Here is a 27,906-nt window from a genome sequence, read left to right as displayed (position 1 = left end):
AAAAACCCAGTCTTCGCGTTAACTGGTAAATAAACTCCAATGTGCGCATTGCTAACCCTTTTCAAATCTGTATAATGATACTCTTTTTTCCAAGAAGTTCATAGTATAGACTCTATGCAATAATATCTTACGTAAAACAATTTCTGTAGTCTTTCGCTTTTTCTAGGTAGGCAATCGATATACATATAAGACTTTCCGCGGCAGCCACCTAACCTCTATCTCCGGTTTACGTCGCACGTCACGTTATAGGTTCCATAGAAATGTTGCTACCTCCTTCCTGCATATCGTGACAGCGTTCCGCATGAGCTATAGATCAAGAGACCTATAGAACAATAGTTCAATTTAACCGTACAAAGGTGTTTTAGGCACTCGTGTGTCCCAAACCCTGTCAAATACAGACAACACCAAAATGTTGAATACGTTTTGTGGAATAATTTTCTATTACCACAATTCGGTTTAGAGCCACCAAATATTACATTATAAATGTTATCTCAATACATTATGATACTATGTGTAAAGGATGACTCACGTTAGACCGGGCCGTGTCCGACCCGGAGCTTTCGGCGCATCGTTTTCTATGGAAAGCATCACGTGATCGCCTGTCATGTCATAGAAACGTAAGCGCCGGAAGCTCCGGCCCGGACACGGCCCGGTCTAACGTGAGTCATCCTTTAGAAATAATGGACCGTGAGGTATTTCTTCGTCCTTTAATATTAACAAAGCGGGTGCCGCATGTGACATCAAAGAAAAAGTCATGTGTGGAAATGTATCGAACATCAAACGCTAACGTGGATACAGGCACATAATGCTACATAGGTATGCTTGTACAGGCTCGTAGTGGATAACAGATTATCATTCAGGAGAGCTTTTGTATACCCATGTAGGTATTTATTTCAATTAATTATTTATTTCAAATAAAATAGTTTTTTTATATTTGCGAGAAAGATTGGGCTTTTTTTATTTTCGTAGGCACAACAAAACTTAAAAATACTTGTTAGTGACAAACACTCATAATTCTGTAAATAAAACATACAGAACATTAAATAATCTGGATATTCTAAATGCGCCATTTCTTAACATCCACATATATCTGCCAAATGTAGATTACTCGAGTACTATGAGTAATGGTGCATCCATATTACCTGCCAACACTCTCAGGATAGGATACTGTCATTGCCACTCAGTCTCCGCATGTGATGGCTGTTCTGATACTATAATTTCGAAAAAGTCACCGGCCTGAGCGCTCGCACTATAATGATGTGAATTTATAATTAAGATGTTTTAATTTTAACATTTTCCATCTAAACTATTAATAAACGCAATTGTATAAACATTCAATCGGTATTTGTGGAGATCGAACACTGGGAGACAAAACAAAATGTAAGTAAATACATAATATATTAATTTTAATTTAGTGCCTTCTAGAAAAAAAAACTCTCTTAATTTTAATTATGTGATAAATTTCCCATTATTCCGCCATTTATTGTATTACAACTAAAATTACAAAATAAATTAATCATAAATCTAGCCCTAAATAAGCCTGAGGCATTGTTCCCAGGACGCTGGCCGCGTTCCCCCTCTGTGATAAATTAATAGAAGTGAAATTAAATACACCACCTCGTTTAGCATAAAAAATCCACTGCGTATTTTTTCAAGTTGATGAAAATATAAAACATTTGTAACCTCCGAAACTAGAAATATAACTTTAGCTACGATGCCATTAATACTTACAGCGCGATTCACGGAAATGAATAAGAGATGCACTAGATAAGAAATAGTAAAGATATGTGAAGTTCCACGGCAAAAGGTACCATTGTCCCGACTGAATATTGGAGCGACGTTAATAATAAGCGTAAGCGCCAGCCGCCATAAGGTACCTTTTACCGTGGAACGTCGCATATCTTTACTATTTCATATCTAGTGAATGTCTAACGGCGCGATATCTTAAAGTTCGAATCGCGCCGTTATTCGCCTACAACAAACACGGTTAATCCACTAAAAGCGGCTCCTAGGTACCTTGCATCGCATTTTGTGCAATGTATATTTCGCGAGCCCATTTACTCGTACTCCGTGTGCACCATGTGTCACCCGTTGCAGCGCTCTCATTTCGCTGCAAGTAGTCATTTCCATGCAAATTACATTTCGCGCAATTACTTTTCCGGCTAGTGTTTGTTGGTTCTCAGTACAGTTTCGGAGGTACAAAAAATCAGTAATGAAAAAGAGCTTTTAAAGCAGACAGCAGAATTAAGATAAATAATAATAAAAAACTTTTACGTAAATCTTTGCTTCTTAACATCACTACATCTTATAAAACAAAGTCCCCCGCCGCGTCTGTCTGTTTGACTTGTTTGAGTGTTTATTTGTTCGCGATAAAACTACTCAACGGATTTTCATGCGATTTTCACCTATCGATAGTTAAATTAAAGACCAAGAACTAACTAGTACTTAGCAAATCTTAGACAGAATACGTTTTATTGACATTGTAATTAAAGTAATTGTGTTTTCTCAGAAATTCTTTAACCTCTATAAATGTAAAAATAATTAAATAATAATATTATGCTTGAGAGGGAGCTGAAAGCGCGCTGCGCTGTAAAAGAAGACACATGATGCACACGCGGCGCTCATTCCGCTGCAGGCGCAGCCATTCCCATGCAAATGAAATCTCGCGAAATAACTTTCACAGCGAGAAACACTAGTGTTTGTAAATTGGATGAGACCACACAAACATAAACGGATACCTGCAATGCAGCAAACTTTACAAACCTACGCATCCTGTTGAAATATTTCATAAGCCGGCTCGAGCGAACAGCCTGCGGGCCCGATTCGGATTTTGAAATAGACATCTATTAGATATCTTTTAGACATCACCAAGATACGATAACGATATGTTTAAGATCTAACCTGTCAAATTTGACATTTGCACGATTCTGGATATTACTCTTGAACGATTTCCACATGATATGACTTAGAGATCCAATTCATATCTTACTCTATCTAACGTAAAAGTGACATTGGTTGCCCGAATAGCGCTGCAAAAGAGAACTAGTTGATATCTAAACTATAACTTATCTAGAATGGATCTAGTACGTGTCGTCTCTTGTGAATATCTTGAAGTTCGAATACGGCAGTGCGTTTCAAACGGTTTTTACACCATCCCCGCTTAGTAACTCGTTAATGTCTGGGATCGCGGGGGCCTTTACATCAGCGGTCGACAACCTGCGGCCCGCGGGCCGCATGCGGCTCGTGAACCTGTCACTTGCGGCCCGAGTGCCGCCTTGGCTATTTTGTATGTATTAGTGACAAACGATAATGTCTCATAAAGTCATAAATATTAACAAAGTATGGCCCGCGTCACCTCCATTAACTACTATGTGGCCCTTGGCTGCTAAAAGGTTGCCGACCACTGCTTTACATTGTGATTAGTGACATAATTACTTAAACAACATTTTGTCAAATATTATAACGTCATAAAATGGATTTATGTGTTATGTGTTGGGTTGAGTAACGGATGAATAATATGAGCAGGTGGTTTATTCCTGTATTGGAGTTCTTATGAACTTAATTATGAAGGGACTAGCGTGTTAATAATTGATCTTTAAAGTAAGGTGTATAAGGTTTACCTTAGTACCTGTTATATCAGTACGGTTTTATGTCCAAAGGTTATGTTACTTATGTACAAGTTGTAGATATTATGTAAGAGGACATTTTTTGTGGACACCAAGCTATTTATAGTAAAAAAAATAAACAGAAAGAACCCTTTCATTACTTTACTAAAAATAGGTATCTCGGAAATACGGAAGAAAAATGGTTGCAAACAATGATGGCAACATATATTTTCCAAGACACGCTCATTTATTTCTACATACCTATTTAGATTTATGTCAACATCGCTTTCATACGTAATAGAATACAACACAATACTTCATGCATGATACAGCTTTTAACCACTCTATATTTCTTTTATCCTTTATTCTTGTGCACAAAATGGCCGGATAATCTTGCTCTTCGTCGTTGCGAGTGGGTGGAATTAAAAATTCAGCTCGTTTTCAGACAAACAACGTGCCAGTTTTAAAGAAAAAAATTTTATACAAAGATCGGGCGTGGTCTTAAACATTTAAAGTATATTCTAATTTACGAAGAGCGCTAGTCGTTTGAAAAACCTGCGTTGAATCTTGCAGACTTATCCTTTGTAAGTATGTAATTTCGTCCGCTTTTAAAGCAGGAAAGCGAAGGAAGTATTCGAAAGTAGGTTGCAATAAAAGCGACGTCGTTGTCTCGACGGGCGCGCCGCTCTCTTGTAACCGGCGGACTGAAATTTAGAATTCGTAACGTTGGGACAGGATAGTGTCGATGTGGCCTAGATAGCGACTTAGGAAAATGGTAGGTTCATATTTTAGAAAAAGATTTTCAATACATCAACGTGGCTCCAGGCATATGGGTGCTGTATTATGGAATGCTCTAATTTTTCCTTACGCGGTCATTTTAACAATGTTATACCTATATTATATAGGAATTTACTTATTGGTCCTTATACTATGTAAGGGGAGATCGATATATTATTGTAAGTAGATAGATTAACAATAAAGAGTCACCTTTTTTTAATGATTATTGATTACCAATATGTGTACTGGTTTTCTCATTACCCCATAATTTTCAATACCTAAATATGTCTTAAAACACTTCAACATATTTAAGGAACTTACGTAAAATCTGATTATACCAACGTGATACCAACATAACAGCAACTTGGTAACTTGACACTTTAAACTCTCGCGTTTTGTACACATATTTAATTACACAAACGGGCCTACCGCGATATAATTTCATTGTTTTTACCTTTTAATTCCGAAACAATGAAATTATATCGCGGTAGACCCGTTTGTGTAATTAAACTTGGTAACTTGTTTTTATGTACAACCGTATTTGTTACCAATCTTTAAAGTCCTTGTTAAATTATTCAAATGTTAGGCCGGTGATATGAATATAGTTGTATCACTTGCAATTATATAGAGGTAATTAACTAACTATGTATAATACGATAAATCAGTGGTTCAACCCTTTCAATATTACCTAGTGACCTTTTAAGGAATCTAACCCACACATACAGAAAAGCATTTCAATGCTATCAATACAAGCAATGTAGGTATTAACTGCTGTTTTGATCCTATAAAGATGATTACCCCTAGATTCGGAAGCCATGTTATAGAATCTAATAGAAGACAAATTCGAACCACCCACACTTTATATTAACTATCGGCCCCATGTTAATGATAGTCGATAATACGAGTACCTACTGATATTGAATCAGTTATCGCGGGCCGGATCCGTGAAATCACGTCGGATTGCGCAAGTTAGTTGTTTCCAATCTCTCCGGAAAGTTGGGAACACATGCTGCCGATCAATGGCGTTCGTGTCGTGTCGCCGATATAGCGATATGAGCTTGTAAGGTAATACGGGTGTATCGAATATTCCGTATATTGCTTACAGATTTTGGAATAGTTATAAGAGTTATTTAGGTAGGTAGGTACTTGTGTCTAAGATGACGCATCGCTATTTTTATATTTTCCTCTCTTCAATATGAACTTGTGGTATTGTCTACGTTACTAGGGAACATGGACTCCAAATTTGAAGCCTTTTACACTTGTAAACTACAAAAATTACACTACAAGTAGGTACAGGGAAAAGACTGAAAACTAAAAAGTTTTGTACCTACTTTAAATTTAAACCACAATTTTTGTTGTAACTTTTACGACCGGTCTGGCCTAGTGGGTAGTGATGAGTTGATGACCCTGCCTGCGAAGCCGATGGTTCTAGGTTCGAATCCTGGTAAGGGCATTTATTTGTGTCATGAATACAGATATTTGTTCCTGAGTCATGGGTGTTTTCTATGTATATAAGTATGTATTTATCTATTAAGTATGTTTATATCTTCGCCTAGTACCCATAGTACAAGCTATGCTTAGTCTGGGGCTAGGTTGATCTGTGTAAGATATCCCCAATATTTATTTATTTATATGTACCTAGTTATTTGTTTTACAAGGGGGCAAAGTGGTTATTATACGTGCTATTGATACCCAAAATTAAATCAGGTAACTATGCCACTCTTGTAGATAAAATGCAATTTCCTCATCAGTTTTTGAAGAGCCAAGAGAGTCTTTACGATCTGGAGTGATGAAAAATATATTTTGAAACTTTATATATGTATTAACGATATATGTATTATCAGTAGCGCCAATTTTCCCAGATAGGCACTAAATTTGAGCGTGTTACCGAGTCTCCCTAAGTAAAAACCGCTATCTGGCCACCGCGTTCGAGTGCTAGATAATGAAGTGGTTCGGACGGTTCGGTTTAGTGATGTGCCGTTCCCGGGAAAATCCCCTTGTTGGGAAATTTCCCGTAAACGTTCCCGGAAAATTTCCCAAATGAAAGAAAGTAGGGGAATTTTGAAATGGCGCATAGATACACTATTTTATTATCTGAAATTCAGTCAACACTTAAACTTTATCTTAAAAATCTTAAACTTTTTTTAAACATTATAAACTATATCTTATCCGCCTACGTAAATTACCTATACTCCCGGGAAATTTCCCATTCTTCCCGGGAAATGTCCCATTGTTCCTGAGAATTTTCCTATAGTTGCTGGGATTGATTTCTCGGTCAAGATATTTTTTTTACAATAATACGCCACTATTCAACCAAATCACAGTTTAATCAGGGTCAAAATAAGTTAGGTACTAATAAGAATAGTGGAGTTCCGTAAGCTTTTTACCAAGAAACATACGAGTGTTAAGGACGGGTTCTTGTGAATGCTTTTGCATTCCATCATCAAAATATCCAATAAAAAAATTCTGTAGCCATAATTTTTTAGAGATAATTTTTTTTATAAGTAGGTACCTATCTATTTGTATGGAGAAAATTTCGAATTGATCGAAGTCAGATCAATTCGAAATTCAGGTACATCGGGGGCTTAAAGTGATGCCATATATTTATTTTGAAGGGGCTTACAGTGATGCCATATATTTATTTTAAACATCCAAAGCGTCGAATGTTGTACGCAAATCCACTTTCCAAATTTTTTTGTGGGATGCCACTTTGAATTTTACGGTTTTTTGGGCTTTTGGCTTTATTTTACTAAACGCAGCAGTTACTTGTCGTTATAGCTAGCTTTAATTAAAATTGTAATACACTTAATCTGTTTCAATATTCCCCTGTCTGGGGAATATTCCCGGGAACACCGGGAAATTTCCCATGAGTTTCCCATATGGGAATATTCCTTGTTCCCGGGAAATTCCCACGGCACATCACTTCGGTTCCGATGTTCCAAAGGACCTGTTGAGCAGCGGTCTCGGATTGACCAGTGGGATTTGACCTCGTTCTGGAATTACTAAGAATTCTGGAATTATAAGATTGGTATGGACAAATCTATTTTTACATAAACGCCTGAACAATAAATAATATTTTCCAAACTGCTATCACGTAACTCTTCCTAAAGGATGACCCACACTAGACCGGTTTCCGGCGCTTCATTTTCTATGGAGAGGACCACATGTCGGACGTTTCGGCCCGGACAGGACCCGGTCTACCGTGAGTCATCTCCGTATATCAATATAGATTCACCCGTGTTCTACAAATAATAGGAATGACAGTTTGGTTTCACCACTCGCCAGTCACTCTGTGCTACTGGAGTCAGTTATGTAACGCTGCCACACATGACCCAAAATTTTTTTATTAAGCTATGAGCTTCATCACATCTGATATTTGAGTAATTCTAAGCATTTCTAGCCTGAAGTGGGGGGGAGGGTGGGGTACAAAGACGGCCGCCATCCGTCATCTTTAAAAAAAATCTACTCTGATCCTGGTGGGTACTAGGGCAAGTTTGGTATCATTTTCGTATAAACCAAAGACGTAGAATTCATTGCTGATATTTGTTTTTTCAATTTCATAGTAATTTTACAAGAAAAACGTAAAAAGGTGAAAAATTTGGTTGGAGATTTTTGCTACGCGGAGCCGAAACTACAAAAGATAGAAAGTTGAAATTTGCACACTAGATTACATTTATAAAGTGTACAAGAGATAAGAAGCGATTTTGAGAAATTCAACCCCTAAGGGGGTTAAAAAGGGGATGAAAGTTTGTATGGGGTTCAAGTTTTATTTTAAGCTAGGAATTTGAAACTTCGTAAAACGATATATTATTAAAATACAAGAAAACTAATTTCAACGTTTTTGAAAATTCATCCCCTAAGGTGGTGAAAAAGGAGTTGAAAGTTTGTATGGATATCAAAAAAATTTTCGAACGTGGGACTTGAATCTTTGTATTTGGGGATATTATTAAAAGACAGGAAAAGTAATTTCAGCGTTTTGTAAAATTCATCCCCTAACAGGGTTAAAAAGGGGTTGAAAGTTTGAATCCATTACAAATCCGAGTAGACACACATTTCTTATTGCCTCCCAGGCTTGAAATGCTTAGAATTACTCAAGGAACATATGTGATGAAGCTCATAGCTTAATAAAAATTTTTTGGGTCAACTTTATAACTGCTTCCGCTAGTGCGTGCCGATATTCGGCCGATACTGTTGAGTCATACATGAAATCCCAAAATCAAAGGCTATTTGCTATTTGGATGTGGTTTTACTATACGTTTTTGTCCAGCCAGTATTTATTGTTTCTGTTTGTGGCGAGATGTTATGATATTGGTCGAATCCAATAGGTCAATGTTTTAAAAAAACATTTTTTGGCTGTTTTCTTGAATAACTTCTAAACTATTTCATCATCATCATCATCATCTCAGCCTATATACGTCCCACTGCTGGGCACAGGCCTCCTCTCGAGCGCGAGAGGGCTTGGGCTATAGTCCCCACGCTAGCCCAATGCGGATTGGGGACTTCACATACACCTTTGAATTTCTTCGCAGATGTATGCAGGTTTCCTCACGATGTTTTCCTTCACCGAAAAGCGACTGGTAAATATCAAATGATATTTCGTACATAAGTTCCGAAAAACTCATTGGTACGAGCCGGGGTTTGAACCCGCGACCTCCGGATTGCAAGTCGCACGCTCTTACCACTAGGCCACCAGCGCTCTCAAACTATTTATCCTAAAATTATAAAAAAGGGGATTCTCATAATGAACTCTCACGATATAATTTGAAAAACTTTATTTTTTCAAAAGGGGCTCCCAATGTTTAGAATTCATTTCTTTACGTTACATGTCCGTCTTTGGGTTACAAACTTACATGTGTGTACCAAATTTTAACTTAATTGGTTGGCTGTGACAGTCGAACAGACAGACAGACGCACGAGTGATGCTATAAGGGTTCCGTTTTTTCTTTTTGAGGTATATACGGGACCATAAAAAGTAATTCAAATTAGGTAATACACATTAAAATAAAATGTATTCGTATAGAAACCTCGTGTCGGAAACTCGAGGGAACAAATAAACTTTGCAACTGACACAAAAAAGTAGGCGGGTATTTCCTACCAATCAATCGACGTTCCACTGAATAAATCACTCTGGCATTTTGTTCTTGACATGCAAAGTATTACGAAGTGAAAATCGACCTAAAACTGAAAGGCTGGTCCGCATTCTGGAGATTACCTCCACAAGATTGAGGGCCCGATTCGGATTTTGAAATTGACATCTATTAGATATCTTTTAGACATCACCAAGATACGATAACGATATGTTTAAGATCTCACCTGTCAAATTTGACATTTGCGCGATTCTAGAGATACTCTTGAACGATTTCCACAGGATATGATTCAATTCACATCTAATAGATATCTTACTCTATCTAACGTAAAAGTGACATTGGTTGCCCGAATTGCGCTGCAAAAGAGAACTAGTTGATATCTAAACTATAACGTATCTATAATGGATCTAGTACGTGTCGTGTCTTGTGAATATCTTGAAGTTCGAATACGGTAGTATTTGACGGCAGTGATTCTCATTCAATCACGTTAACCTCGTCACGAGTTGGACCATTTATTTACTTATAGTGTCATCCTACAAAATTTTTGAATACACCTGAATTGGTTGGTTTGCGGCATTTGTGATCCCGATTTTTTTTTCCCCCTTAAAAGGTCGTAATTAATCATGCTCGTAAGTCACTGTACGTTGTAGATTATGCGGACCAATTTAGTCTTCCTTAATGAGTCTTGGAGATTAACGCGCGTTACGTGTCGTACGGTCCTCCGCCCCGCCTTGGCTTGGTATGATGAGGAGCAGTAACTTTTCTAAATTCATAGGATGGTGCGCTTTCTTGCAGCATTTAGTAACTGGAGATTTCATCGCTGTCATTTTCTTTAAGAATCAGTCTGCCGATTTTTGCGGGGGAGGGAACGTCAAATGTATTGCTATTCCTATGTACCATGGTATAATAATATACTCCGCCTGGTACTCTCTTCCCGTCTTTTCTAGGTCACCTGACTGACACAAGCCTACGTCATCATGCGACAGCGCTATATGATAATATGCGATAGCGCTATATATAGCGGCCATGTCAGTGTGACGTAGGCCTGTGTCACTCTGGGAAGAGAAGACCATGTTTTATTAGACTATGCAATGTACATACATGATTTGTACAGTCACCAGCAATAATATGTTACACAACAAAGGCCGCAAAAATATCTGACACGATCTTATTTGTAGACTCATAAGAGCTTGTCACATAATTTTGCTGCCTTTAAAGAGTAACATATTATTGCTGGTGACTGTACGTAACATGCCAATAGCCATGTCAGTCCATACAAAAGTTATTATGCAAGTTTTTCGGCAGAGGGGTAAGTTCCTAATGGCCACTCCAGTTATTAAATGCTCTAAGTGCGCTTTCTATAGTGAAGCAATCAGTGGTTGATCCGTATTCAAGTTCCCATTCAGCGGTGGCGTGCGCAATGTGTCTACATCAAGTGGCATTTTATGTGGAACTAGATCGCCTTCAAAGGCTTAGCCGGTAAATGTATAATGTGTCGAGGCTTTCGACCTGTTTCAATGCGGGATTGCAAGTTAGATCAAACTTTTCATCAAAACTGTTCTATAATGCGAAGCTACGAGCGCAATTTATACTGGAATCAGTTATGTAACACTGCCATACATGACCCAAAATTTTTTTATTAAGCTATGAGCTTCATCACATCTGATATTTGAGTAATTCTAAGCATTTCTAGCCTGGGGTTGTACAAAGACGGCCACCACCCGTCATCTTTAAAAAAATCTATTCTGATCTTGGTGGGTACTAGGGCAAGTTTGGTATCATTTTCGTATAAACCAAAGACGTAGAATTCATTGCTGATATTTGTTTTTTTTCAGTTTCATAGTAATTTTACAAGAAAAACGTATAAAAAGGTGAAAAATTTGGTTGGAGATTTTTGCTACGCGGAGCCGAAACTACAAAAGATAGAAAGTTGAAATTTGCAGACTAGATTACATTTATAAAGTGTACAAGAGATAAGAAGCGATTTTGAGAAATTCAACCCCTAAAGGGGTTAAAAAGGGGATGAAAGTTTGTATGGGGTTCAAGTTTTATTTTAAGCTAGGAATTTGAAACTTCGTAAAACGATATATTATTAAAATACAAGAAAACCAATTTCAGCGTTTTTGAATTCATCCCTTAAGGTGGTGAAAAAGGGGTTGAAAGTTTGTATGGATATCAAAAAAATTTTTCGAACGCGGGACTTGAATCTTTGTATTTGGGGATATTATTAAAAGTCAGGAAAAGTAATTTCAGAGTTTTGTAAAATTCATCCCCTAACAGGGTTAAAAAGGGGTTGAAAGTTTGAATCCATTACAAATCCGAGTAGACACACATTTCTTATTGCCTCCCAGGCTTGAAATGCTTAGAATTACTTAAGGAACATATGTGATGAAGCTCATAGCTTAATAAAAAAAATTTGGGTCAACTTTATAACTGCTTCCGCTATTAACAGTGAACAAGGTTAAGGCTCATTGGCACAAAAATAATCAAATAAGAAAGACAAACATTTCTAAACAAACATGATGTAAACATTTCTAGGGAATTAATACACATACATTTGTAGGGAATACAGTTCTAGGAATTTATTTTTGGGTGGTAAAACGCAATTTAATCTGGTGTGCTCGTGCACTCCGAATATGTATTGTGTAGGCTGTTGTTTTTTGAGCCCGGTATAGAAGATACTTCGTTATTGTTTATTGTCTACTTTGCCCTTGTAATGCTATGGTAATACTTCGGATCTTCGGTAGCGTTGGTCCACCATATACCCATAGTGTGAGGACGGGAGGTTATGTTGATTCTGGTGGACTCCAAATCTAACGTAGGCACCTGTTTATTTCCAGAAGCGGGGTGGCGCACGGTAGCAGCCGGGACGACGCGATGATCGGCCACATGCGCCGGCCGCGCGCTCACCATGCGACAGTCCTCGACCGAAGTAAGTATATAGTATAGGTACTATAACTAATTATTAGGGAAAATACTCGTCCCTCTTAGTGCGTAAACTGACCAGCGTGCAAACTAAGTGGACGCTCGAGCGGGGCGATACGCTGTAGAGTCCGCTGGACGTGCTGTCGGACGCCACTGAGGCCGTATAGGTACTTTTGGGAAATGCTAAAAGAGATCCACAAACACAGAACATAAACGCAAAAAATACTAAGGTAGGTAGGTACTACTTGGTACTACGTAGAGATGATTCTCAATGTCTATGTCTAACGGCCGATGGCCGATGTTTGACAGCCGAAGGTCGTTTACTAATCGTAGTCACGTTGACGCATGACGCGTTCGGCTCGATTCTGAAAATGTATTAGATCTCTACTAGACATCAACAAGTTACGATATGGATAATTTAAAGATATTTGTAAGATAGATATGTCAAATTTGACGTTTCCGCGATTCTGGAGGTCCTCTTGAACGATTTCGACAAGATAGATATGTCAAATTTGACGTTTCCGCGATTCTGGAGGTCCTCTTGAACGATTTCGACAAGATAGATATGTCAAATTTGAGGTTTCCGCGATTCTGGAGGTTCTCTTGAACGATTTCGACAAGTTATGACTTAGATATCCAAGTCACATCTAGACGATATCTAATGTAAATCTAGTTGATCTCTATATCGTTTCTAGATCTTGTGATTATCTCGTTTCCCGAATACGCGTGGTTGTCTTTCTCGCTCTCTAATAGCTAGTCTGTTAATTATATTGTAGCAATCAGTCGGCGAGCAGACCGCATCCGAAAAATTAAGTGACATACTACCTCTGTCAGTGCTTGTTTATACCACACCAAATATTAAATGTTGGTGATGGTTTCCGAATCTGAACGAATGTTCCCGCAGTTCTATATGCTAAGAAGCACAACAGTCTGCTGTTGTGAACAAGACACCGTACGGGCGACTCCTAACATTTCCGTAGTGAGCAAACTTTTAATTGCTCCATGTAAACTTGGTATAGTTAGTAGTTAGCGCATCATTAGAGATAAGGAGTTCGAGTTCTGGCTTAGGGGAGTAATCAGAGCGCTAGACTCTGACTTGGGTAATAATCCGTTAGTTAATGTTTGGCTTTATGTATGTAGATACAAAATTGGTTTAACATTTTTATCCGGTCGACGACTACGTACGAGAGCATACTTAACATTTTTAATATTTAGGCCTTGGAGCGTCTGTGTGTGTTTCTAGGAAACCTTTTAGGTACCTACCTATTTCATTTTATCGTTTTACTCAATTTAGGCTCTATCTAGGAATATCCTCTCGTATTTGTATTACGCAATAAAGATTAGGTACCTTAATAAATACCTAAACTACTTACTTATGCCTCGGCAAATAAAATATTCAGCGATCGGGTTAAAACTGAACCGACTTCTTGTATCCAATCTATTCTCGAAGAAATATGCATGTTGCTCCCTTGCCATACAACTTACTATAATCTTATTCCATAACGTTCCAGACGGTCGACAAATCAGTATGCACGGAGGAGTCGGGCGCGGCGCGGCTCGAGGCGGTGCTGGTGGCGCTGGTGGAGCGCAAGGCGCGCGCCCTGCACGCCGAGCAGGCGCGGCGCCGCCTGCGGCACCCGCTGCTGCTGCTGCTGCGGGACCATGTGGACGGTCAGTACCCTGTAGTCTATGTGACAGAGTGCAGCAGTATTACTATATCTGTGTCACTCTAACTATATAGCAGTATGCACGGAAGAGTCGGGCGCGGTGCGGCTCTAGGCGGTACTGGTGGAGCGCGAGGCGCGCGCCCTGCACGCCGAGCAGGCGCGGCGCCGCCTGCGGCATCCGCTGCTGCTTGTGTTGCGGGACCATGTTAGTGAGGATGTTAAGTGCAACAACCTTTTTTTGTTTGATTAAAGCATGAAACTTGGCACAGCAGTTCCTTATATCAAAATAAGCCGATTTAGATCGGTAGCCCGAAGGACCCCCCCCTCTGGGGCCAGGGAGGGGGGGTCAAAGTACCGCTCCGCCCGGCTTCATTCTAAAAAATCTAACAGGCCCCGTTTAGCTAATAGGTCATATTTGGTATCAATTTCGGATAAATCAATAACGTAGAATTCATTTCTGTTATTAAAAAATTGCAATTTGTCGAAGAAAATTAAAAATAAATAAAAATAATCTAATTATTCAAGTGTAATTTTTATGTTTTATTTGGTATCAAAATTAAACTGCCTGGTTTTTCTACATACAAAAAATATGACAATAAAGCCTATTTAATGCATATTTTAAAAACATAACTTTTATTTACCTTTATTAAAAGAAAATTGCATAAAAAAACTTATACCGTCTCGCGCCGGTGAATATCTTTTTACCGACATCGGCATCGTTATAGACAACATCCGAAGTACACACTCTGGAGACCGATTAAATGTATTGTTTATTGTTGTAGATCCTATTATAAAGATAGAAAAGCGTACATATATTATTATTTATGTGTCGTTCAGTGAAAAAAGGGACCTAGGAAAAAATTATCACAGAGCCTCGCGTTTGTAAGCATCCTCCTCAGTCGTTCACTCTTGACAGAGTGGTCGTGGTTGTATGATGAGACGTATCTATTGTGGATAACGCAGCCCTCGCAATGTGCCTCCATTTGCCACGGTCTTCGGCGTTACGGGAACATTGGACTGTGGTGGTTTGTGTCGCAGATTTTATCAGGTCTGTCCAGCGCGTAGGTGACCGACCTCGTGACCGCTTGCCTTCAACTCGTCCTTGGACAACGAGACGTTCCATGGAGTTTTGGTTTCGTGTAACGTGCCCGAAGTATTTGAGGATTCGTATTTGAACAGTCGACGATAATCTCTCCTTCACTTTGAGTTCTTCCAAGATCGATATAGAAGCATACTCGTATTTAATTAGTACCAACCACTCCAAGGACTCCATGGTCGCTGTTCTCAATGAATAAGAAGTAAACTGTAAGTATATATGTCAGTTTCAATCGTATTCTGGCCACAGTAGGGTTGTCAGAACAGTTTGGAAACAGTCATTTGCTTTTTGCTTCCATTCCCAAGAAGACAGACTGAGCGTTGAGGGGGCTTTTGACACAGCAACCTTCGAGGCCGTAGAGGAAAGTCTGAAGAGTGAGGGCATCTGACCGGCAATAGCGCAATGGATAGGGAAAATGCTAAAAGGTAGATCCATTACGGCGGAGTTGGGAGGAGTAACAAAGACGATTAGTCCAAGAAGAGGGTTCCCACTAGGGGGATGCCTGTCCCCCCTGTTGTGGTGCCCACTTCTAAACTCAATGGTAAAAGAGCTCTACAGAGGAGGCATGTACTTGTACATGCAGGCTTACTCTGATGATGGAATGCTGTTAGAGAGAGGAATGGTTGTCACTGCGATAAGAGATATAATGATAAGAGGTCTCAGACAGGTACTGAGATGGTGTAGAGAGAGAGGGTTGGATCTCAATCCATCGAAAACAAAGCTGGTGCTATTCACTAATAGAAGAATAAAGGAGATGAAACCCATAAAGATACAAGGTATAGAACTAGACATGGTGGAGGAGTTGAAATATCTGGGCGTTACTTTAAACAGTAAACTCAGGTACAAAACTCACATCAAGGAGCAGACGGCTAAAGCTATAAGAACACTGTTCCAATGCAAAAGGGCAGTAGGAAAGAACTGGGGACTGAATCCAGGAATGATCCACTGGATCTACAAGGCGATAATACTACCCACCTACCTACCTACTCCAGATAATGCTATATGGAGCCGTGACATGGTGGTATAGAGCACATATTAAAGAACGTGCCGACGTGTTCTTATAGCCCGGCAACCTTCAAATCAAGAGTGAACAGGCACCTTCTGGGCGAGCTCGCTCCATCGTAGGCCACGTCTACGCCTCGGCTAGTCTGTGGCCATGAATAAGCCCATTCATAATAATAAAAAAAACCAAAGAGACCTAAGACCTAACCAAAGTCCAGAGATTAGCGTGCCTCATGATGACGGGGGCTATGAGAATGACCCCGACACACGCAATGGAGGTAATGCTAGGCTTGAAGCCACTCTGGATTGAGGTAGAGAAAAGAGCCACCGAACAGTGGTACAGAATGAAAGCATGCAACGAATGGAGAGGAAGCTGCGTAGACAAGAGACACGCGCTGATACAAAGAGAGGCACTATCAAAACTTGAAATGTTGATGGCCTATAATGACCTTATAAAGAGGCAGGAGATATTTGACAAGAAATATAGAATACACATAGGAGACAGAGAAAACTGGAAGGTGGAAGTCGGACACCCGACGACCATCTGCTTCACGGATGGCTCAAGAAGAAGCTCGATGAAACTAGCAGGAGCGGGCATAGTGATCCTCAAACTGGGAGAGAATCAGTACCACTGGGTAGATATGCTAGCGTGTTCCAAGCCGAGGTATGTGCTATAACGCGCTGCGCAAGCATAATCAAGAAGAGCGTAAAACAAGAGGGCGCTGTCGTAATATACACAGACAGCCAGGCAGCACTAAAGGCACTAAAAAACCGCAGTTACCTCCTCTCTCGTGAGAGAATGTCGAGAGGAGCTCAACTTGATAGGCAAGCAAAGAAGTGTCACGGTGGCTTGGGTTCCAGGACACCAGGGAGTAACGGGAAACGAGAAAGCTGACGAGCTGGCGAGGATAAGGGCGGAGACGGAATACATAGGTCCGGAACCGGCTCTGCCTATGCCAGCGGATGTCACGAAGGGAGTCATAGAGAAGATAAAAGAGATGGAAGCACAGAGAAAATGGGAAGAAGAGACTGGATGCAGACAGTCGAAGATGATGATCAAAGGTATAGACCACAGGAGAACCAGGTATCTTCTGAAACTAGGTAAGAGCAGTCTGAGACTATTGACAGGTATCATTACAGGTCACAATACTCTCAACAGACACCTCAAGATAATGGAAATTAGTAGAGACGCCTCCTATCCACATTGTAGTAAGGAGGAGACTAGCTTACACTTACTAGCAGAATGTACTATGTACGCGGCACCGCGATATAATACATTCGGTAGAGACACACTAAAAGAAAACGAACTAAAGGACGTCGAACTCAAAGATGTCCTTTTATTCTGCAGGAAAACAAGAAGATTTGAGGAGAATAGTGTGGGAATGCCGCCGGGACAGTAACCTGAAGCTCCAACTCCAGGGAACTGGGCTGAATGAACACGACAAGCGATCGACAGCGCGCCTGCTTCTGACCGGGCGTCCCTACACTACATCTACATCTACATGTATAAGTTAGTCTATGAATTTACCAGAGTCGGTAGTGCTGCACTCTGGCGGCAGAACATTGCAGTAATATCCCATATTGAGAACAGCGACCATGGAGTCCATGGAGTGGTTGGCACTAACTAAATACGAGTATGCTTCTATACAAACGCGAGGCTCTGTGATAATTTTTTCCAAGGTCCCTTTTTTCACTGAACGACACATAAAAAAATATTTGTACGCTTTTCTATCTTTATAATAGGATCTACAACAATAAACAATACTTTTAATCGGTCTCCAGAGTGTGTACTTCGGATGTTGTCTATATCGATGCCGATGTCAGTAAAAAGATATTCACCGGCGCGAGACGATATAAGTTTTTTTTATGCGATTTCCTCTAAATAAAGGTATGTAAAAGTTATGTTTTTAAAATCTGCATTAAATAGGCTTTATCATCATATTTTTTTAATGTAGAAAAACCAGGCAGTTTAATTTTGACAATAAATAAGAAACAAAAATTACAATTAAAAAATTAGATACCATGAGTTTTTTTTTTGTTTTTTCTACAAATCGCTAAATTTTTATACCAGAAATGAATTCTACGTTATTGATTTATCCGAAATTGATACCAAATATGACCTATTAGCTAAACGGTGCCTGTTAGAATTTTAAGAATGAAGCCGGGCGGAGCGGTACTTTGACCCCCCCCCTCTCGGGCCCCAGAGGGGAGGCTCCTTCGGGCTACCGATCGAAATCGGCTTGTTTTGATATAAGGAACAACTGTGCCAAGTTTCATGCTTTAATCAAGAAAAAAAAGGTTCGACCTTTTTTTGTCACTTAGAACCCTAGCTATGTGGACGGTCGGTACCCTGTAGTCTATACGACAGAGAGTAGCACTTTAACTATTTAATAGTACCTATACACGGAGGACACGGGTGTGGCGCGGTACTGGCGCGCGCTGCACGCCGAGCAATGTGGATGGGAAGGCGCTTCGCAACAGCCAGTACTATAGGGTCAGATATTGCAAGCCAAGTTGATGAAAAAACCGCAATCGAAACTTAAATAGAGTCGGACCAAGAAAAGTCTGCTGTCATTTATACGTCATAATTTCTTAGAAGTTAGACGTTTAAAATAGGTAACACGTGGCAGACTTTTCATGGACTGACGGCTCGATTCTGAAAATGTATTAGATCTCTACTAGACCTCAGCAAGTTACGATATGGATAATTTAAAGATATTTGTAAGATAGATATGTCAAATTTGACGTTTCCGCGATTCTGGAGGTCCTCTTGAACGATTTCGACAAGATAGATATGTCAAATTTGACGTTGCCGCGATTCTGGAGGTCCTCTTGTACGATTTCGACAAGTTATGACTTAAATATCCAAGTCACATCTAGTCGATATCTAATGTAAATCTAGTTGATCTCTATTACGTTTCTAGATCTTGTGATTATCTCGTTTCCCGAATACGCGTGAATCTCTAGATAACGACAACGATTTGACGACCGGTCTGGCCTAGTGACCCTGCCTATGAAGCCGATGATACGTGACTACAGAATCAATCACGTGACTTTTCGTAGCATCTGTCATCCCGACACATTTTTTCTTTTCCTTTGGTGTTTGTTATCATATCTCGAATCCTGGTCTGCGTGCTGAAACGCTGAATAAATAATAATAATTGTAATGAATTACTGCCGGCCTAGCCAAGGTTACAATCGCTATCGCTTCGACAACGAAAAGCATTATATCTCTCTATCACTCTTCCACATTAGTGCGACAGTGACAGTTGCGTTTCGATCGCTGCGGAGCGTAAGTCAGTAATGAGTAATAATTAGTGATGTACCGACTATTGATTTGGCCGACTAGCCGACTAGCCGACTAATCGGCGCTCGAATGGCCGATTAGTCGGCTAGTCGGCCAGATCCTTAGTTTCGTATAAGTTCAGGTGAAAAGAATAGTTTTGCTCCCTTGGTTGCGCTATTTATCATAATTTAGCTTGGCAAAAAAGTGTTCTCTACAGGTTCAAAGACCTATCAAAAGAATCCTCGTTCAATTTCTGTCTTTAGTTTTTTCTGAGCAGACCGTCAGTACAGCTTGTAGGAGGTATTTCCAAGGCTCTATTTCCCGTACGTAGTCGCCAGTTAAGAACCTATCCCCTGTGGTCAGCGTCTTTACGAGCAACGTGCCCTGACTAAGTCTCTAAATTTTGCAATAACATTAAAGGATGACTCACGTTAGGCCGGGCCGTGTCCGGCCCGGAGCTTCCGGCGCATCGTTTTCTGTGGTCTATGACATGACAGGCGATCACGTGATGCTCGTGATCACCTATCATGTCATAGAAAAGTAATGGCTCCACCATTTAAAAAAAAAACAAAACTGAATAGTAATAAAAAAAATTAACTCTAGAACTTGCACATGGAATTACACGAGAATCCATTGAGATTGACCTGTAGAGGAAAACACCAGCCCAGCACCAACATATGATAATGATCAAACGGTCAATTATATGAACAAAAGTTTTCGTATGCACCCTGAATATTGGTATTTTAGTAAAATAAACTTAAAACATATGGTAAATATTGACTGTTGATTTCGTTTTTTTCTGTTTTTCTTTCACTGATAAAGTGCCGACTAATCGGCCATTTTTGCCGACTAGTCGCCGACTAATCGCCGACTACAAATGTGGCCGGATAGTCGGCTTTGCCGACTAGTCGGCGACTAGTCGGTACATCCCTAGTAATAATAGCAAGGTTTGATGTTTCAGAAGAGGCGTCGATGGTGGGCAGCCCTGGCGACATGCTGCCTTCCCACTGGTGCGAGCACGAGCACCGCAAGCATAAGAACCTCAAGCTGCACATGCACCCCGAGTATGTATATGCATCATCAACTATAGGCCCCGTGCATGAATTATAGGGGGCAGCATAAAAGCAACCAGATTTTTGGCGCGAGGCATAAATGTGTCGTTTATGCTTCCGATGTAGCCCACAAGATGGCAGAACCTACTATGCATAATAGTACATTATTGTCGAGGCTCGGAAGTAGCTACTTGCAGGCTGAGGATTCGTTTTAAACGGACGACCTTGGGAGTCCGTTTAATTGAATCCGAAGCCAGCAAGTAGCCTTCCAGCCGAGTCATATACAGGGCGTCCCACGGCTATGCCACATGGAGGGAAAGTACCCTGAATATTGTAGATGGAACATTTTACTGAAAGAAGACATTATTTTAATTTAAAAAACAATTTAAACTGCATTCATAGATTTTTAAATAATTACATGATTGAACCGGGAATCAAACCCGCTACATCAGAAGAAAAATCAACCTGTAGCTTTATCATACCGATCGAAAGGCTTCATCATAAGGATTATTTTTTGCTAAATAACATAGTGTCAGAAATAAAAGGAAGCCCATGAATTTTAACATTTTTAATTCCAAATTAATCAATTTAATTTATTAATCCTCAAAATGAGTCTCAATCTGTTGAATACATAGCCGCACTCTTTTGATTATTTCGCTAAATTTCACATCAAATGTTAAAATTCATGGTCTTCCTTTTGTTTCTGACACTATGTTATTTAGCAAAAAATAATCCTTATGATGATGCCTTTGGATCGGTATGATAAAGCTACAGGGTGATTTTTTTTCTGATGTAGCGGGTTTGATTCCCGGTTCAACCATGTAATTATTTAAAAATCTATGAATGCAGTTTAAATTGTTTTTTAAATTAAAATAATGTCTTCTTTCAGTAAAATGTTCCATCTACAATATTGAGGGTACTTTCCCTCCATGTGGCATAGCCGTGGGACGCCCTGTATAGTGCTTTTCTCAAAAATGGTGCAAGAAACATAAATATAATAGAAATATTTTACAAAAGCAACGTTCTTACGTATATATCCTCACAGAGAAAAGCCCTTGCCGCCTTTTTATTTTTTTTAATAAAAAAATAGAAGTGTATTTTTCTGCCGAAAATACGCCAAACTATTTGAGACAGCTAAATAGTCGCGGTACTAATCATCTGTTTGGCTGTTTAATGGGCCTGTGCCTTCATTTGATATGGCCAATTGAACTTTTAAAAAGTTTGGAACTCGACAAATAATGGAATTTGTATGCAACATTGCAGTCCCAAAATCGAGACTGCAATGTTTTTAACTTTTTAATTTTTGACTGTCCATAAACTCCGCGCTTCGCGACCTATTTTTTAGACGGCAAAGTCGACTTTGCCGTCCATTTTTGAGAAAAAATACGTACCGACGAGAACGGTAGATGGCAGACCTACCAACGCGCACGGTCCCTATAGCGCTACTGCTCATCGGACTCACCAGTAACCGGGGGTGGTCTAATATACTCGTATTTAAGAACCTTCAAAAATAAATGGTTATTTGCGAAGGCGATAATAGTACATTATTGTCGAGGCTCGGAAGTAGCTACTTGCAGGCTGAGGATTCGTTTTAAACGGACGACCTTGGGAGTCCGTTTAATTGAATCCGAAGCCAGCAAGTAGCCTTCCAGCCGAGTCATATATAGTGCTTTTCTCAAAAATGGTGCAAGAAATATAATTTTATAAAAGCAACGTTCTTGCGTATATATTTTCACAGAGAAAAGCCGTTGCCGCCTTTTTATTTTTTTAATAAAAAAATAGAAGTGTATTTTTCTGCCAAAAATACGCCAACCTATTTGAGACACCTAAATAGTCGCGGTACTAATCATCTGTTTGGCTGTTTATTGGGCCTGTGCCTTCATTTGATATGGCCATTTCAACTTTCAAAAAGTTTGGAACTCGACAAATAATGGAATTTGTATGCAACATTGCAGTCCCAAAATCGAGACTGCAATGTTTTTAACTTTTTAATTTTTGACTAACCATAAACTACGCGCTTCGCGACCGATTTTTTAGACGGCAAAGTCGACTTTGCCGTCCATTTTTGAGAAAAATGTTTTCCTTACCAAAGTTTTAATTTCCACATGATATTTCTGATTTAACCTCTTGATATTACGTAAAACGTTCACTAAAAAGTGTATGGAATGTTTTGTAAGTTCACCGTTAAATGATGTTGATCAATCTGTGCAACCATGGCATTTAGACGTTTAGCAAATGTACATTAAATAATCTATTCGTGAATTACGTGTCTACTGAGATTTTGCGTACTTAGTATGAAGTAAGATTGATAAACCTATTCAAAGAGAATTTTGTCTATGACCTATTTTAACATGAAACAGTGTTATGTTCGACAGTGATCTGGACAGTCCGGAGGCGCTCGAGCTGGAGCGGCGACGGCGTCGGCGTAAACGGCGACAGCGCGCCGCCGCCGCCGCCGCCGCGCAGCCGAGGAAACACCGCACGCTGCTTGTCTCCGCCATCGACGAACAGGCTAAAGTTATACACGTAAGAGATATATTATAATAGTCCTGCCGGCCTAGCCAAGGTTACAATCGCTATCGTTTCGACAACGAAAATCATTATATCTCTCTATCACTCTTCCATATTAGCGCGACAGTGACAGTTGCGTTTCGATCGCTACGGAGCGTAAGCGATTGGCATCTTGGCTACGCGGCCTGGACAGTCCGAAAGTATTCGAGCTGGAATGGGGGGAATGGCGACGGCGCTGACGCAAGGAGCACCGTGTCACGCTCTTCCACACCACCCTAGGGCTTTTTTTCATTTTTTCGATATCGCTTTTCTTTTTCGATTAATTGTCGATTTAGTGCGACAAGACACCGAATGCGTAATTTTTCTACATTTTTGAGATTTCCGAAAGGAGTTTTTGACTTTTTCAGAATATTTTTTCACCATATTATAGCCCTTGTTAAGACGAATCTTTTGAGATTTAGACCATTCACGTAGCCCTTAACACAGAATAAATAATAGTACTAGGTTCAGAAGACTCACTCTCTAATAAAACGCGTCTGTTACGATCAGCACAGATATGGCCGCTAGGTGGCGACAGCGCCACGCTCGGCTTATGGCTTTCCCAAAAATTGGGGTGGAACGGATGTACTTTTAGCTACCTGTAGCAAAGCGACGAAATCGCGGAGTGAGCCATGCCTAACGAATATTAGTCACTGTAAAACTGTTATTATTGACAATTTTTATTCCAGGCACTTCAACCTATGACCTACATACTTCATCTACTTGCCTTGTACGGGGCTACATTGATAACAAAAGCTTCACGCTTCGAAAAATTCAAAGAACTTATTGAGTGGCTTACGTGCCAAGCCGGTATTCCTGCCAGTATTCGATAGTAGCGACCTCTGTAGTAAATTAATTGCATTTATACAATTTCTGTACTGACATAATATTACATTTTTAAAGGCGCCATCTAGCGGAATATGCATGACTTGGGTATACATAGAGTGAACTCTGAGTTGCTTTAGTTAAAAGCGTTTTTAACCAGATGGCGCTCACTAAGCATACAGGGCGTCCCACGGCGATGCCACATGGAGGGAAAGTACCTTAAATATCATAGATAGCATATTTTGCTGAAAAAAGACTTCATTTTATTTTTAAAACTTAGTTAAATTGCATTCATACTTTTTTAATTAAAAAAAAAAATGTATGGATAAAAATGATCGCGTCATTGGAGGAAAAGTACCTTAATTATTGTAAATGAACATCTGACTGAAAGAAGACATTATTTCGATTTAAAAAAACAAGTTGAATTGCATTTTAAATAATTTCATGGTTAAACCGGGAATCGAACCCGCTACACGAGAAAAAAAAATACCTTGTAGCTTTGTCATACCGATCGAAAGGCTTCAATGTGAGAATTATTTTTTTGGTACAAGGTATTTTTTTTTCTCGTGTAGCGGGTTCGATTCCCGGTTTAACCATGAAATTATTTAAAATGCAATTCAACTTGTTTTTTTAAATCGAAATAATGTCTTCTTTCAGTCAGATGTTCATTTACAATAATTAACGTACTTTTCCTCCAATGACGCAATAATTTTTTTCCATACATTAAAAAAAAAAAAATTAAAAAAGTATGAATGCAATTTAACTAAGTTTTAAAAATAAAATGAAGTCTTCTTTCAGCAAAATATGCTATCTATGATATTTAAGGTACTTTCCCTCCATGTGGCATCGCCGTGGGACGCCCTGTATATACCAAATATATACCTTACAGGCTTACAACATATTACATTTGCCTAGTTTGCGTGAATATACACTAGAGGTCACTGCTTGTTTGACGTGCTTCTTATGGCTCCTCTACACGATGGGCCTACGCAGGCCACTCCAAGGGACGCAGCCATGCGGTAGAATGAGATAGCGATATCACTTGCTCCCTCTAACGTATAGATGCGTCCCTTGGAGTGGCCGGCGTTGGCCCATCGTATAGAGGAGTCATTACAAATACAAATACCCTTGAAATTAACGGACTTAGGGCCACTTGCGCCATTCCACTAACCCGGGGTTAACTGGTGAAACCTGGAGTTACCATGGATACCAATACGATTTGACACTGGGTTAACGGTTTAAACGCTTAACCCTGGGTTAGTGGGACGGTGCAAGTGGGCCTTAAAAAAACACCGTGCCGCCATTTTTCGCTCGGGTTGAGTATTTTATAAGAGCGTGGAGCACTGAAGAAACAGATAAGATTAAAATGTTTGTCGGAAAATGCAGCTGCTAAAGCTTTTCAACTTATTCGGATTCCGTAGCCATAATGACAAAAACTTAAAGAGTCTTAAGACTTTATACTTAGGAGAAGGCAAGCACTTTTGCATAGAGATTGTACAAAAGCATCTACTTGTAATGCAAATCTAGAGAGAAGCTATCAAATTTATTAAACACATTAGAAACTGATCTTTACTCAAAAAAAGTCAAACAGCATAACCCTAATAACTGACATTTAAATTGCAATATTTTAAGGATGACTCACGCTAGACCGGGCCGTGCCCGGGCCGATGCGTCCGACACGTCATTTTTAGGGTTCCGTACCCAAAGGGTAAAACGGGACCCTATTACTAAGAATCTGCTGTCCGTCCGTCCGTCCGTCTGTCACCAGGCTGTATCTCACGAACCGTGATAGCTAGACAGTTGATTTTTTATGATGCATTGGCTGATCGGTAATCACGTGGTGCTTTCAGTAGAAAACAAAGCGCTGGAAGCTACAGCCCGGTTCCGGCCCGGTCTACCGTGAGTCGTCCTTTAACCTAACCACTACGAAATTAAGTTAATTAGGTATTGTAAACGCTGTCTATTAAACAAACTGATGTAAAGGCGAAGTTTAAACGCAATCTACAATCTACTTTGAACTTCGAAGTGTTAAGTTCACGCAAACTTTTGAGAGGTTAATTTTGAACTCCCAACACACAAGGGCGTGTCAATATTATTTTAGAAAAGTTAGCAGGACGAGGGTTAAGTCTGGAAACTTGATATGGTTTTGGAGAAAACCTTCGATATAATAACATTTTGGATTCTAATTTCGATATTACTTCGATATACTGCAATATCTGTTATTGATATTTGAGAAACTGCGTGATCTTAACTAATATGAACTACATAATTAAATTACTAATTATGTAAATTGCGCTTCATATACCTACTCGTGCTTACTCGCATAACCCCCCATAATTTAATGAGCTTGTCAGTTTCGTCATGTGTGTATATTTGTAATAGCGATGTTTACAAGTAACTAATCTTCGAAGTGGGTTATTAGTATCGCTACTTAGTACTATGTATTATTTATTCTGTGGTATCGCGCAGTATTTATGCCAAAGATGCCAAATATACCAAAAGCAATACCCAATGGACGGAGTATACGAATACAAATACAAGCTATGTTCTTGTTTAAATTATTATTTAGTTCCCTCGTCTATTTGTAATCAAATTTATTTATGTTGTACCTACATAATGTAATCTTCAATGTAGAACGTTTTTGCCTAAAACGAAAACTTTTACAATAAAAAAATTTATTAAACGAAAAAACTGAACGAGAAAATTTAAAAAATTTAAAAATAATTGGACGTAATTTAGGGTAAAAGATCCAATCCACAAAAAACTGTTAAAAAAATTTGAACTTTCTGTCAAACGCAAAAGTCGTTCATTTACTTAAATGACAAATTATAGAGGATGGATCTTTTACGCTAAACTACGTCCAATTTATAAAACGTTGTGTTAAATTGATACTCACGTGAGCGCGACGGCCAAGTTCGCAATAAATGTTGCCCTTAAAAGGGACCTTATAAATATTACATAATATACTATAAATTGATTCCTCTCGAGAGAGGGTGTGGGCGCGCTGTAATAGCTTAATGCAGTTCTGAGGTTCACTTATGATGCTGAGCGCCAAAATCTATTGGTCGTATGTACGTAGGCATTACATCCGTTCCGTAGGTAATACGGGCACATCATTTATTGATTGTAACCTCAGTAATTACATTGAAGTTATTATAAAAGGTTTTGATGAGTTGTCGTTGATGGGTATGCGTGTCTTGAATATTATATACAACTGTCCGTTCCCTAGCGGGAATATAACATCGCATTAACCGCGTCTGATTTTTGAGGGTGGAACTAGAATAGGGGTTGATTAAAAAAACCGGTCAAGCGCGAGTAGGACTCGCGTTCCAAGGGTTCCGTACATAAGTCCGACTCACGCTTGACTGCATATTTCTAATAGTTTTTCCTGTCATCTATAGGTAAAGTACTATTTTGTGTATTTTTTTTTCAAATTTTTAGGCCCAGTACCTAGTTTCAGAGATAAACGGGAGGGGGGGATCCTATAAGGGTTCCGTTTTTTCCTTTTGAGGTATACGGAACCCTAAAAATGGTTTTCAGGCGTGTCTACGAATACTTGTAATAAGAGGTGGTTATAAATGTAGGTAGCTACCTACCTTCATGCTAATAATTTCCAGTGAATTAATTTTAAGCGAAATGCACGTTCCGTTCCGAAGCCTTGTTTCAAAGTTTTAAGCAGTATATTTTACGATGGCTTGGCTCCCTTGTTTTTGTGATGTATCAAAAATAGTTCAATATTTTTAGAACACCCTAGCAACTTTGTAAGAATGAACTTAAAAATATTGCAAGCCTCAGCAAGCCTCTATAAATCAATAATTCTACTCTTTACTAACAATTGCAATGTCCACACAAAAAGTTTAAAGGAATGTTGCTTCGTAGCTTAATTCTTGCACTTAATACTTATATTAAACAAGGTGGCCACTGACGAGCCAAACAGTCCAAATAGCGTGGCTGCAATCCAAAATCGGTCCGTGAAAACGTACAATGTTTAATATTAGGATGCCGTCCATTTGGATGAATCCATTGTAACGGAC

At 39.4% G+C, this 27,906-nt stretch overlaps 1 protein-coding gene across 2 annotated transcripts in view; it reads left to right on the top strand.

Annotated features, from left to right (window-relative positions):
• Positions 1-27,906, top strand: part of LOC134664441 (uncharacterized) — a 220,111-nt gene that overhangs the window by 57,091 nt on the left and 135,114 nt on the right. The window contains exons 2-5 of one of the 2 annotated variants that reach the window (XM_063521098.1): positions 12,310-12,401; positions 13,906-14,065; positions 20,407-20,509; positions 22,858-23,023. In XM_063521098.1, coding sequence (XP_063377168.1) covers positions 12,381-12,401; positions 13,906-14,065; positions 20,407-20,509; positions 22,858-23,023 — 450 coding nt within the window. In that variant the 5' untranslated portion in view covers positions 12,310-12,380. The remainder of the gene's footprint in view (positions 1-12,309; positions 12,402-13,905; positions 14,066-20,406; positions 20,510-22,857; positions 23,024-27,906) is intronic. The other variant, XM_063521099.1, reaches the window with a different exon arrangement.

Source organism: Cydia fagiglandana, chromosome 5 (assembly GCF_963556715.1).
Source record: "Cydia fagiglandana chromosome 5, ilCydFagi1.1, whole genome shotgun sequence".
Lineage (NCBI taxonomy): Eukaryota > Metazoa > Arthropoda > Insecta > Lepidoptera > Tortricidae > Cydia > Cydia fagiglandana.
This window is presented reverse-complemented; position numbering and strand designations above follow the sequence as displayed.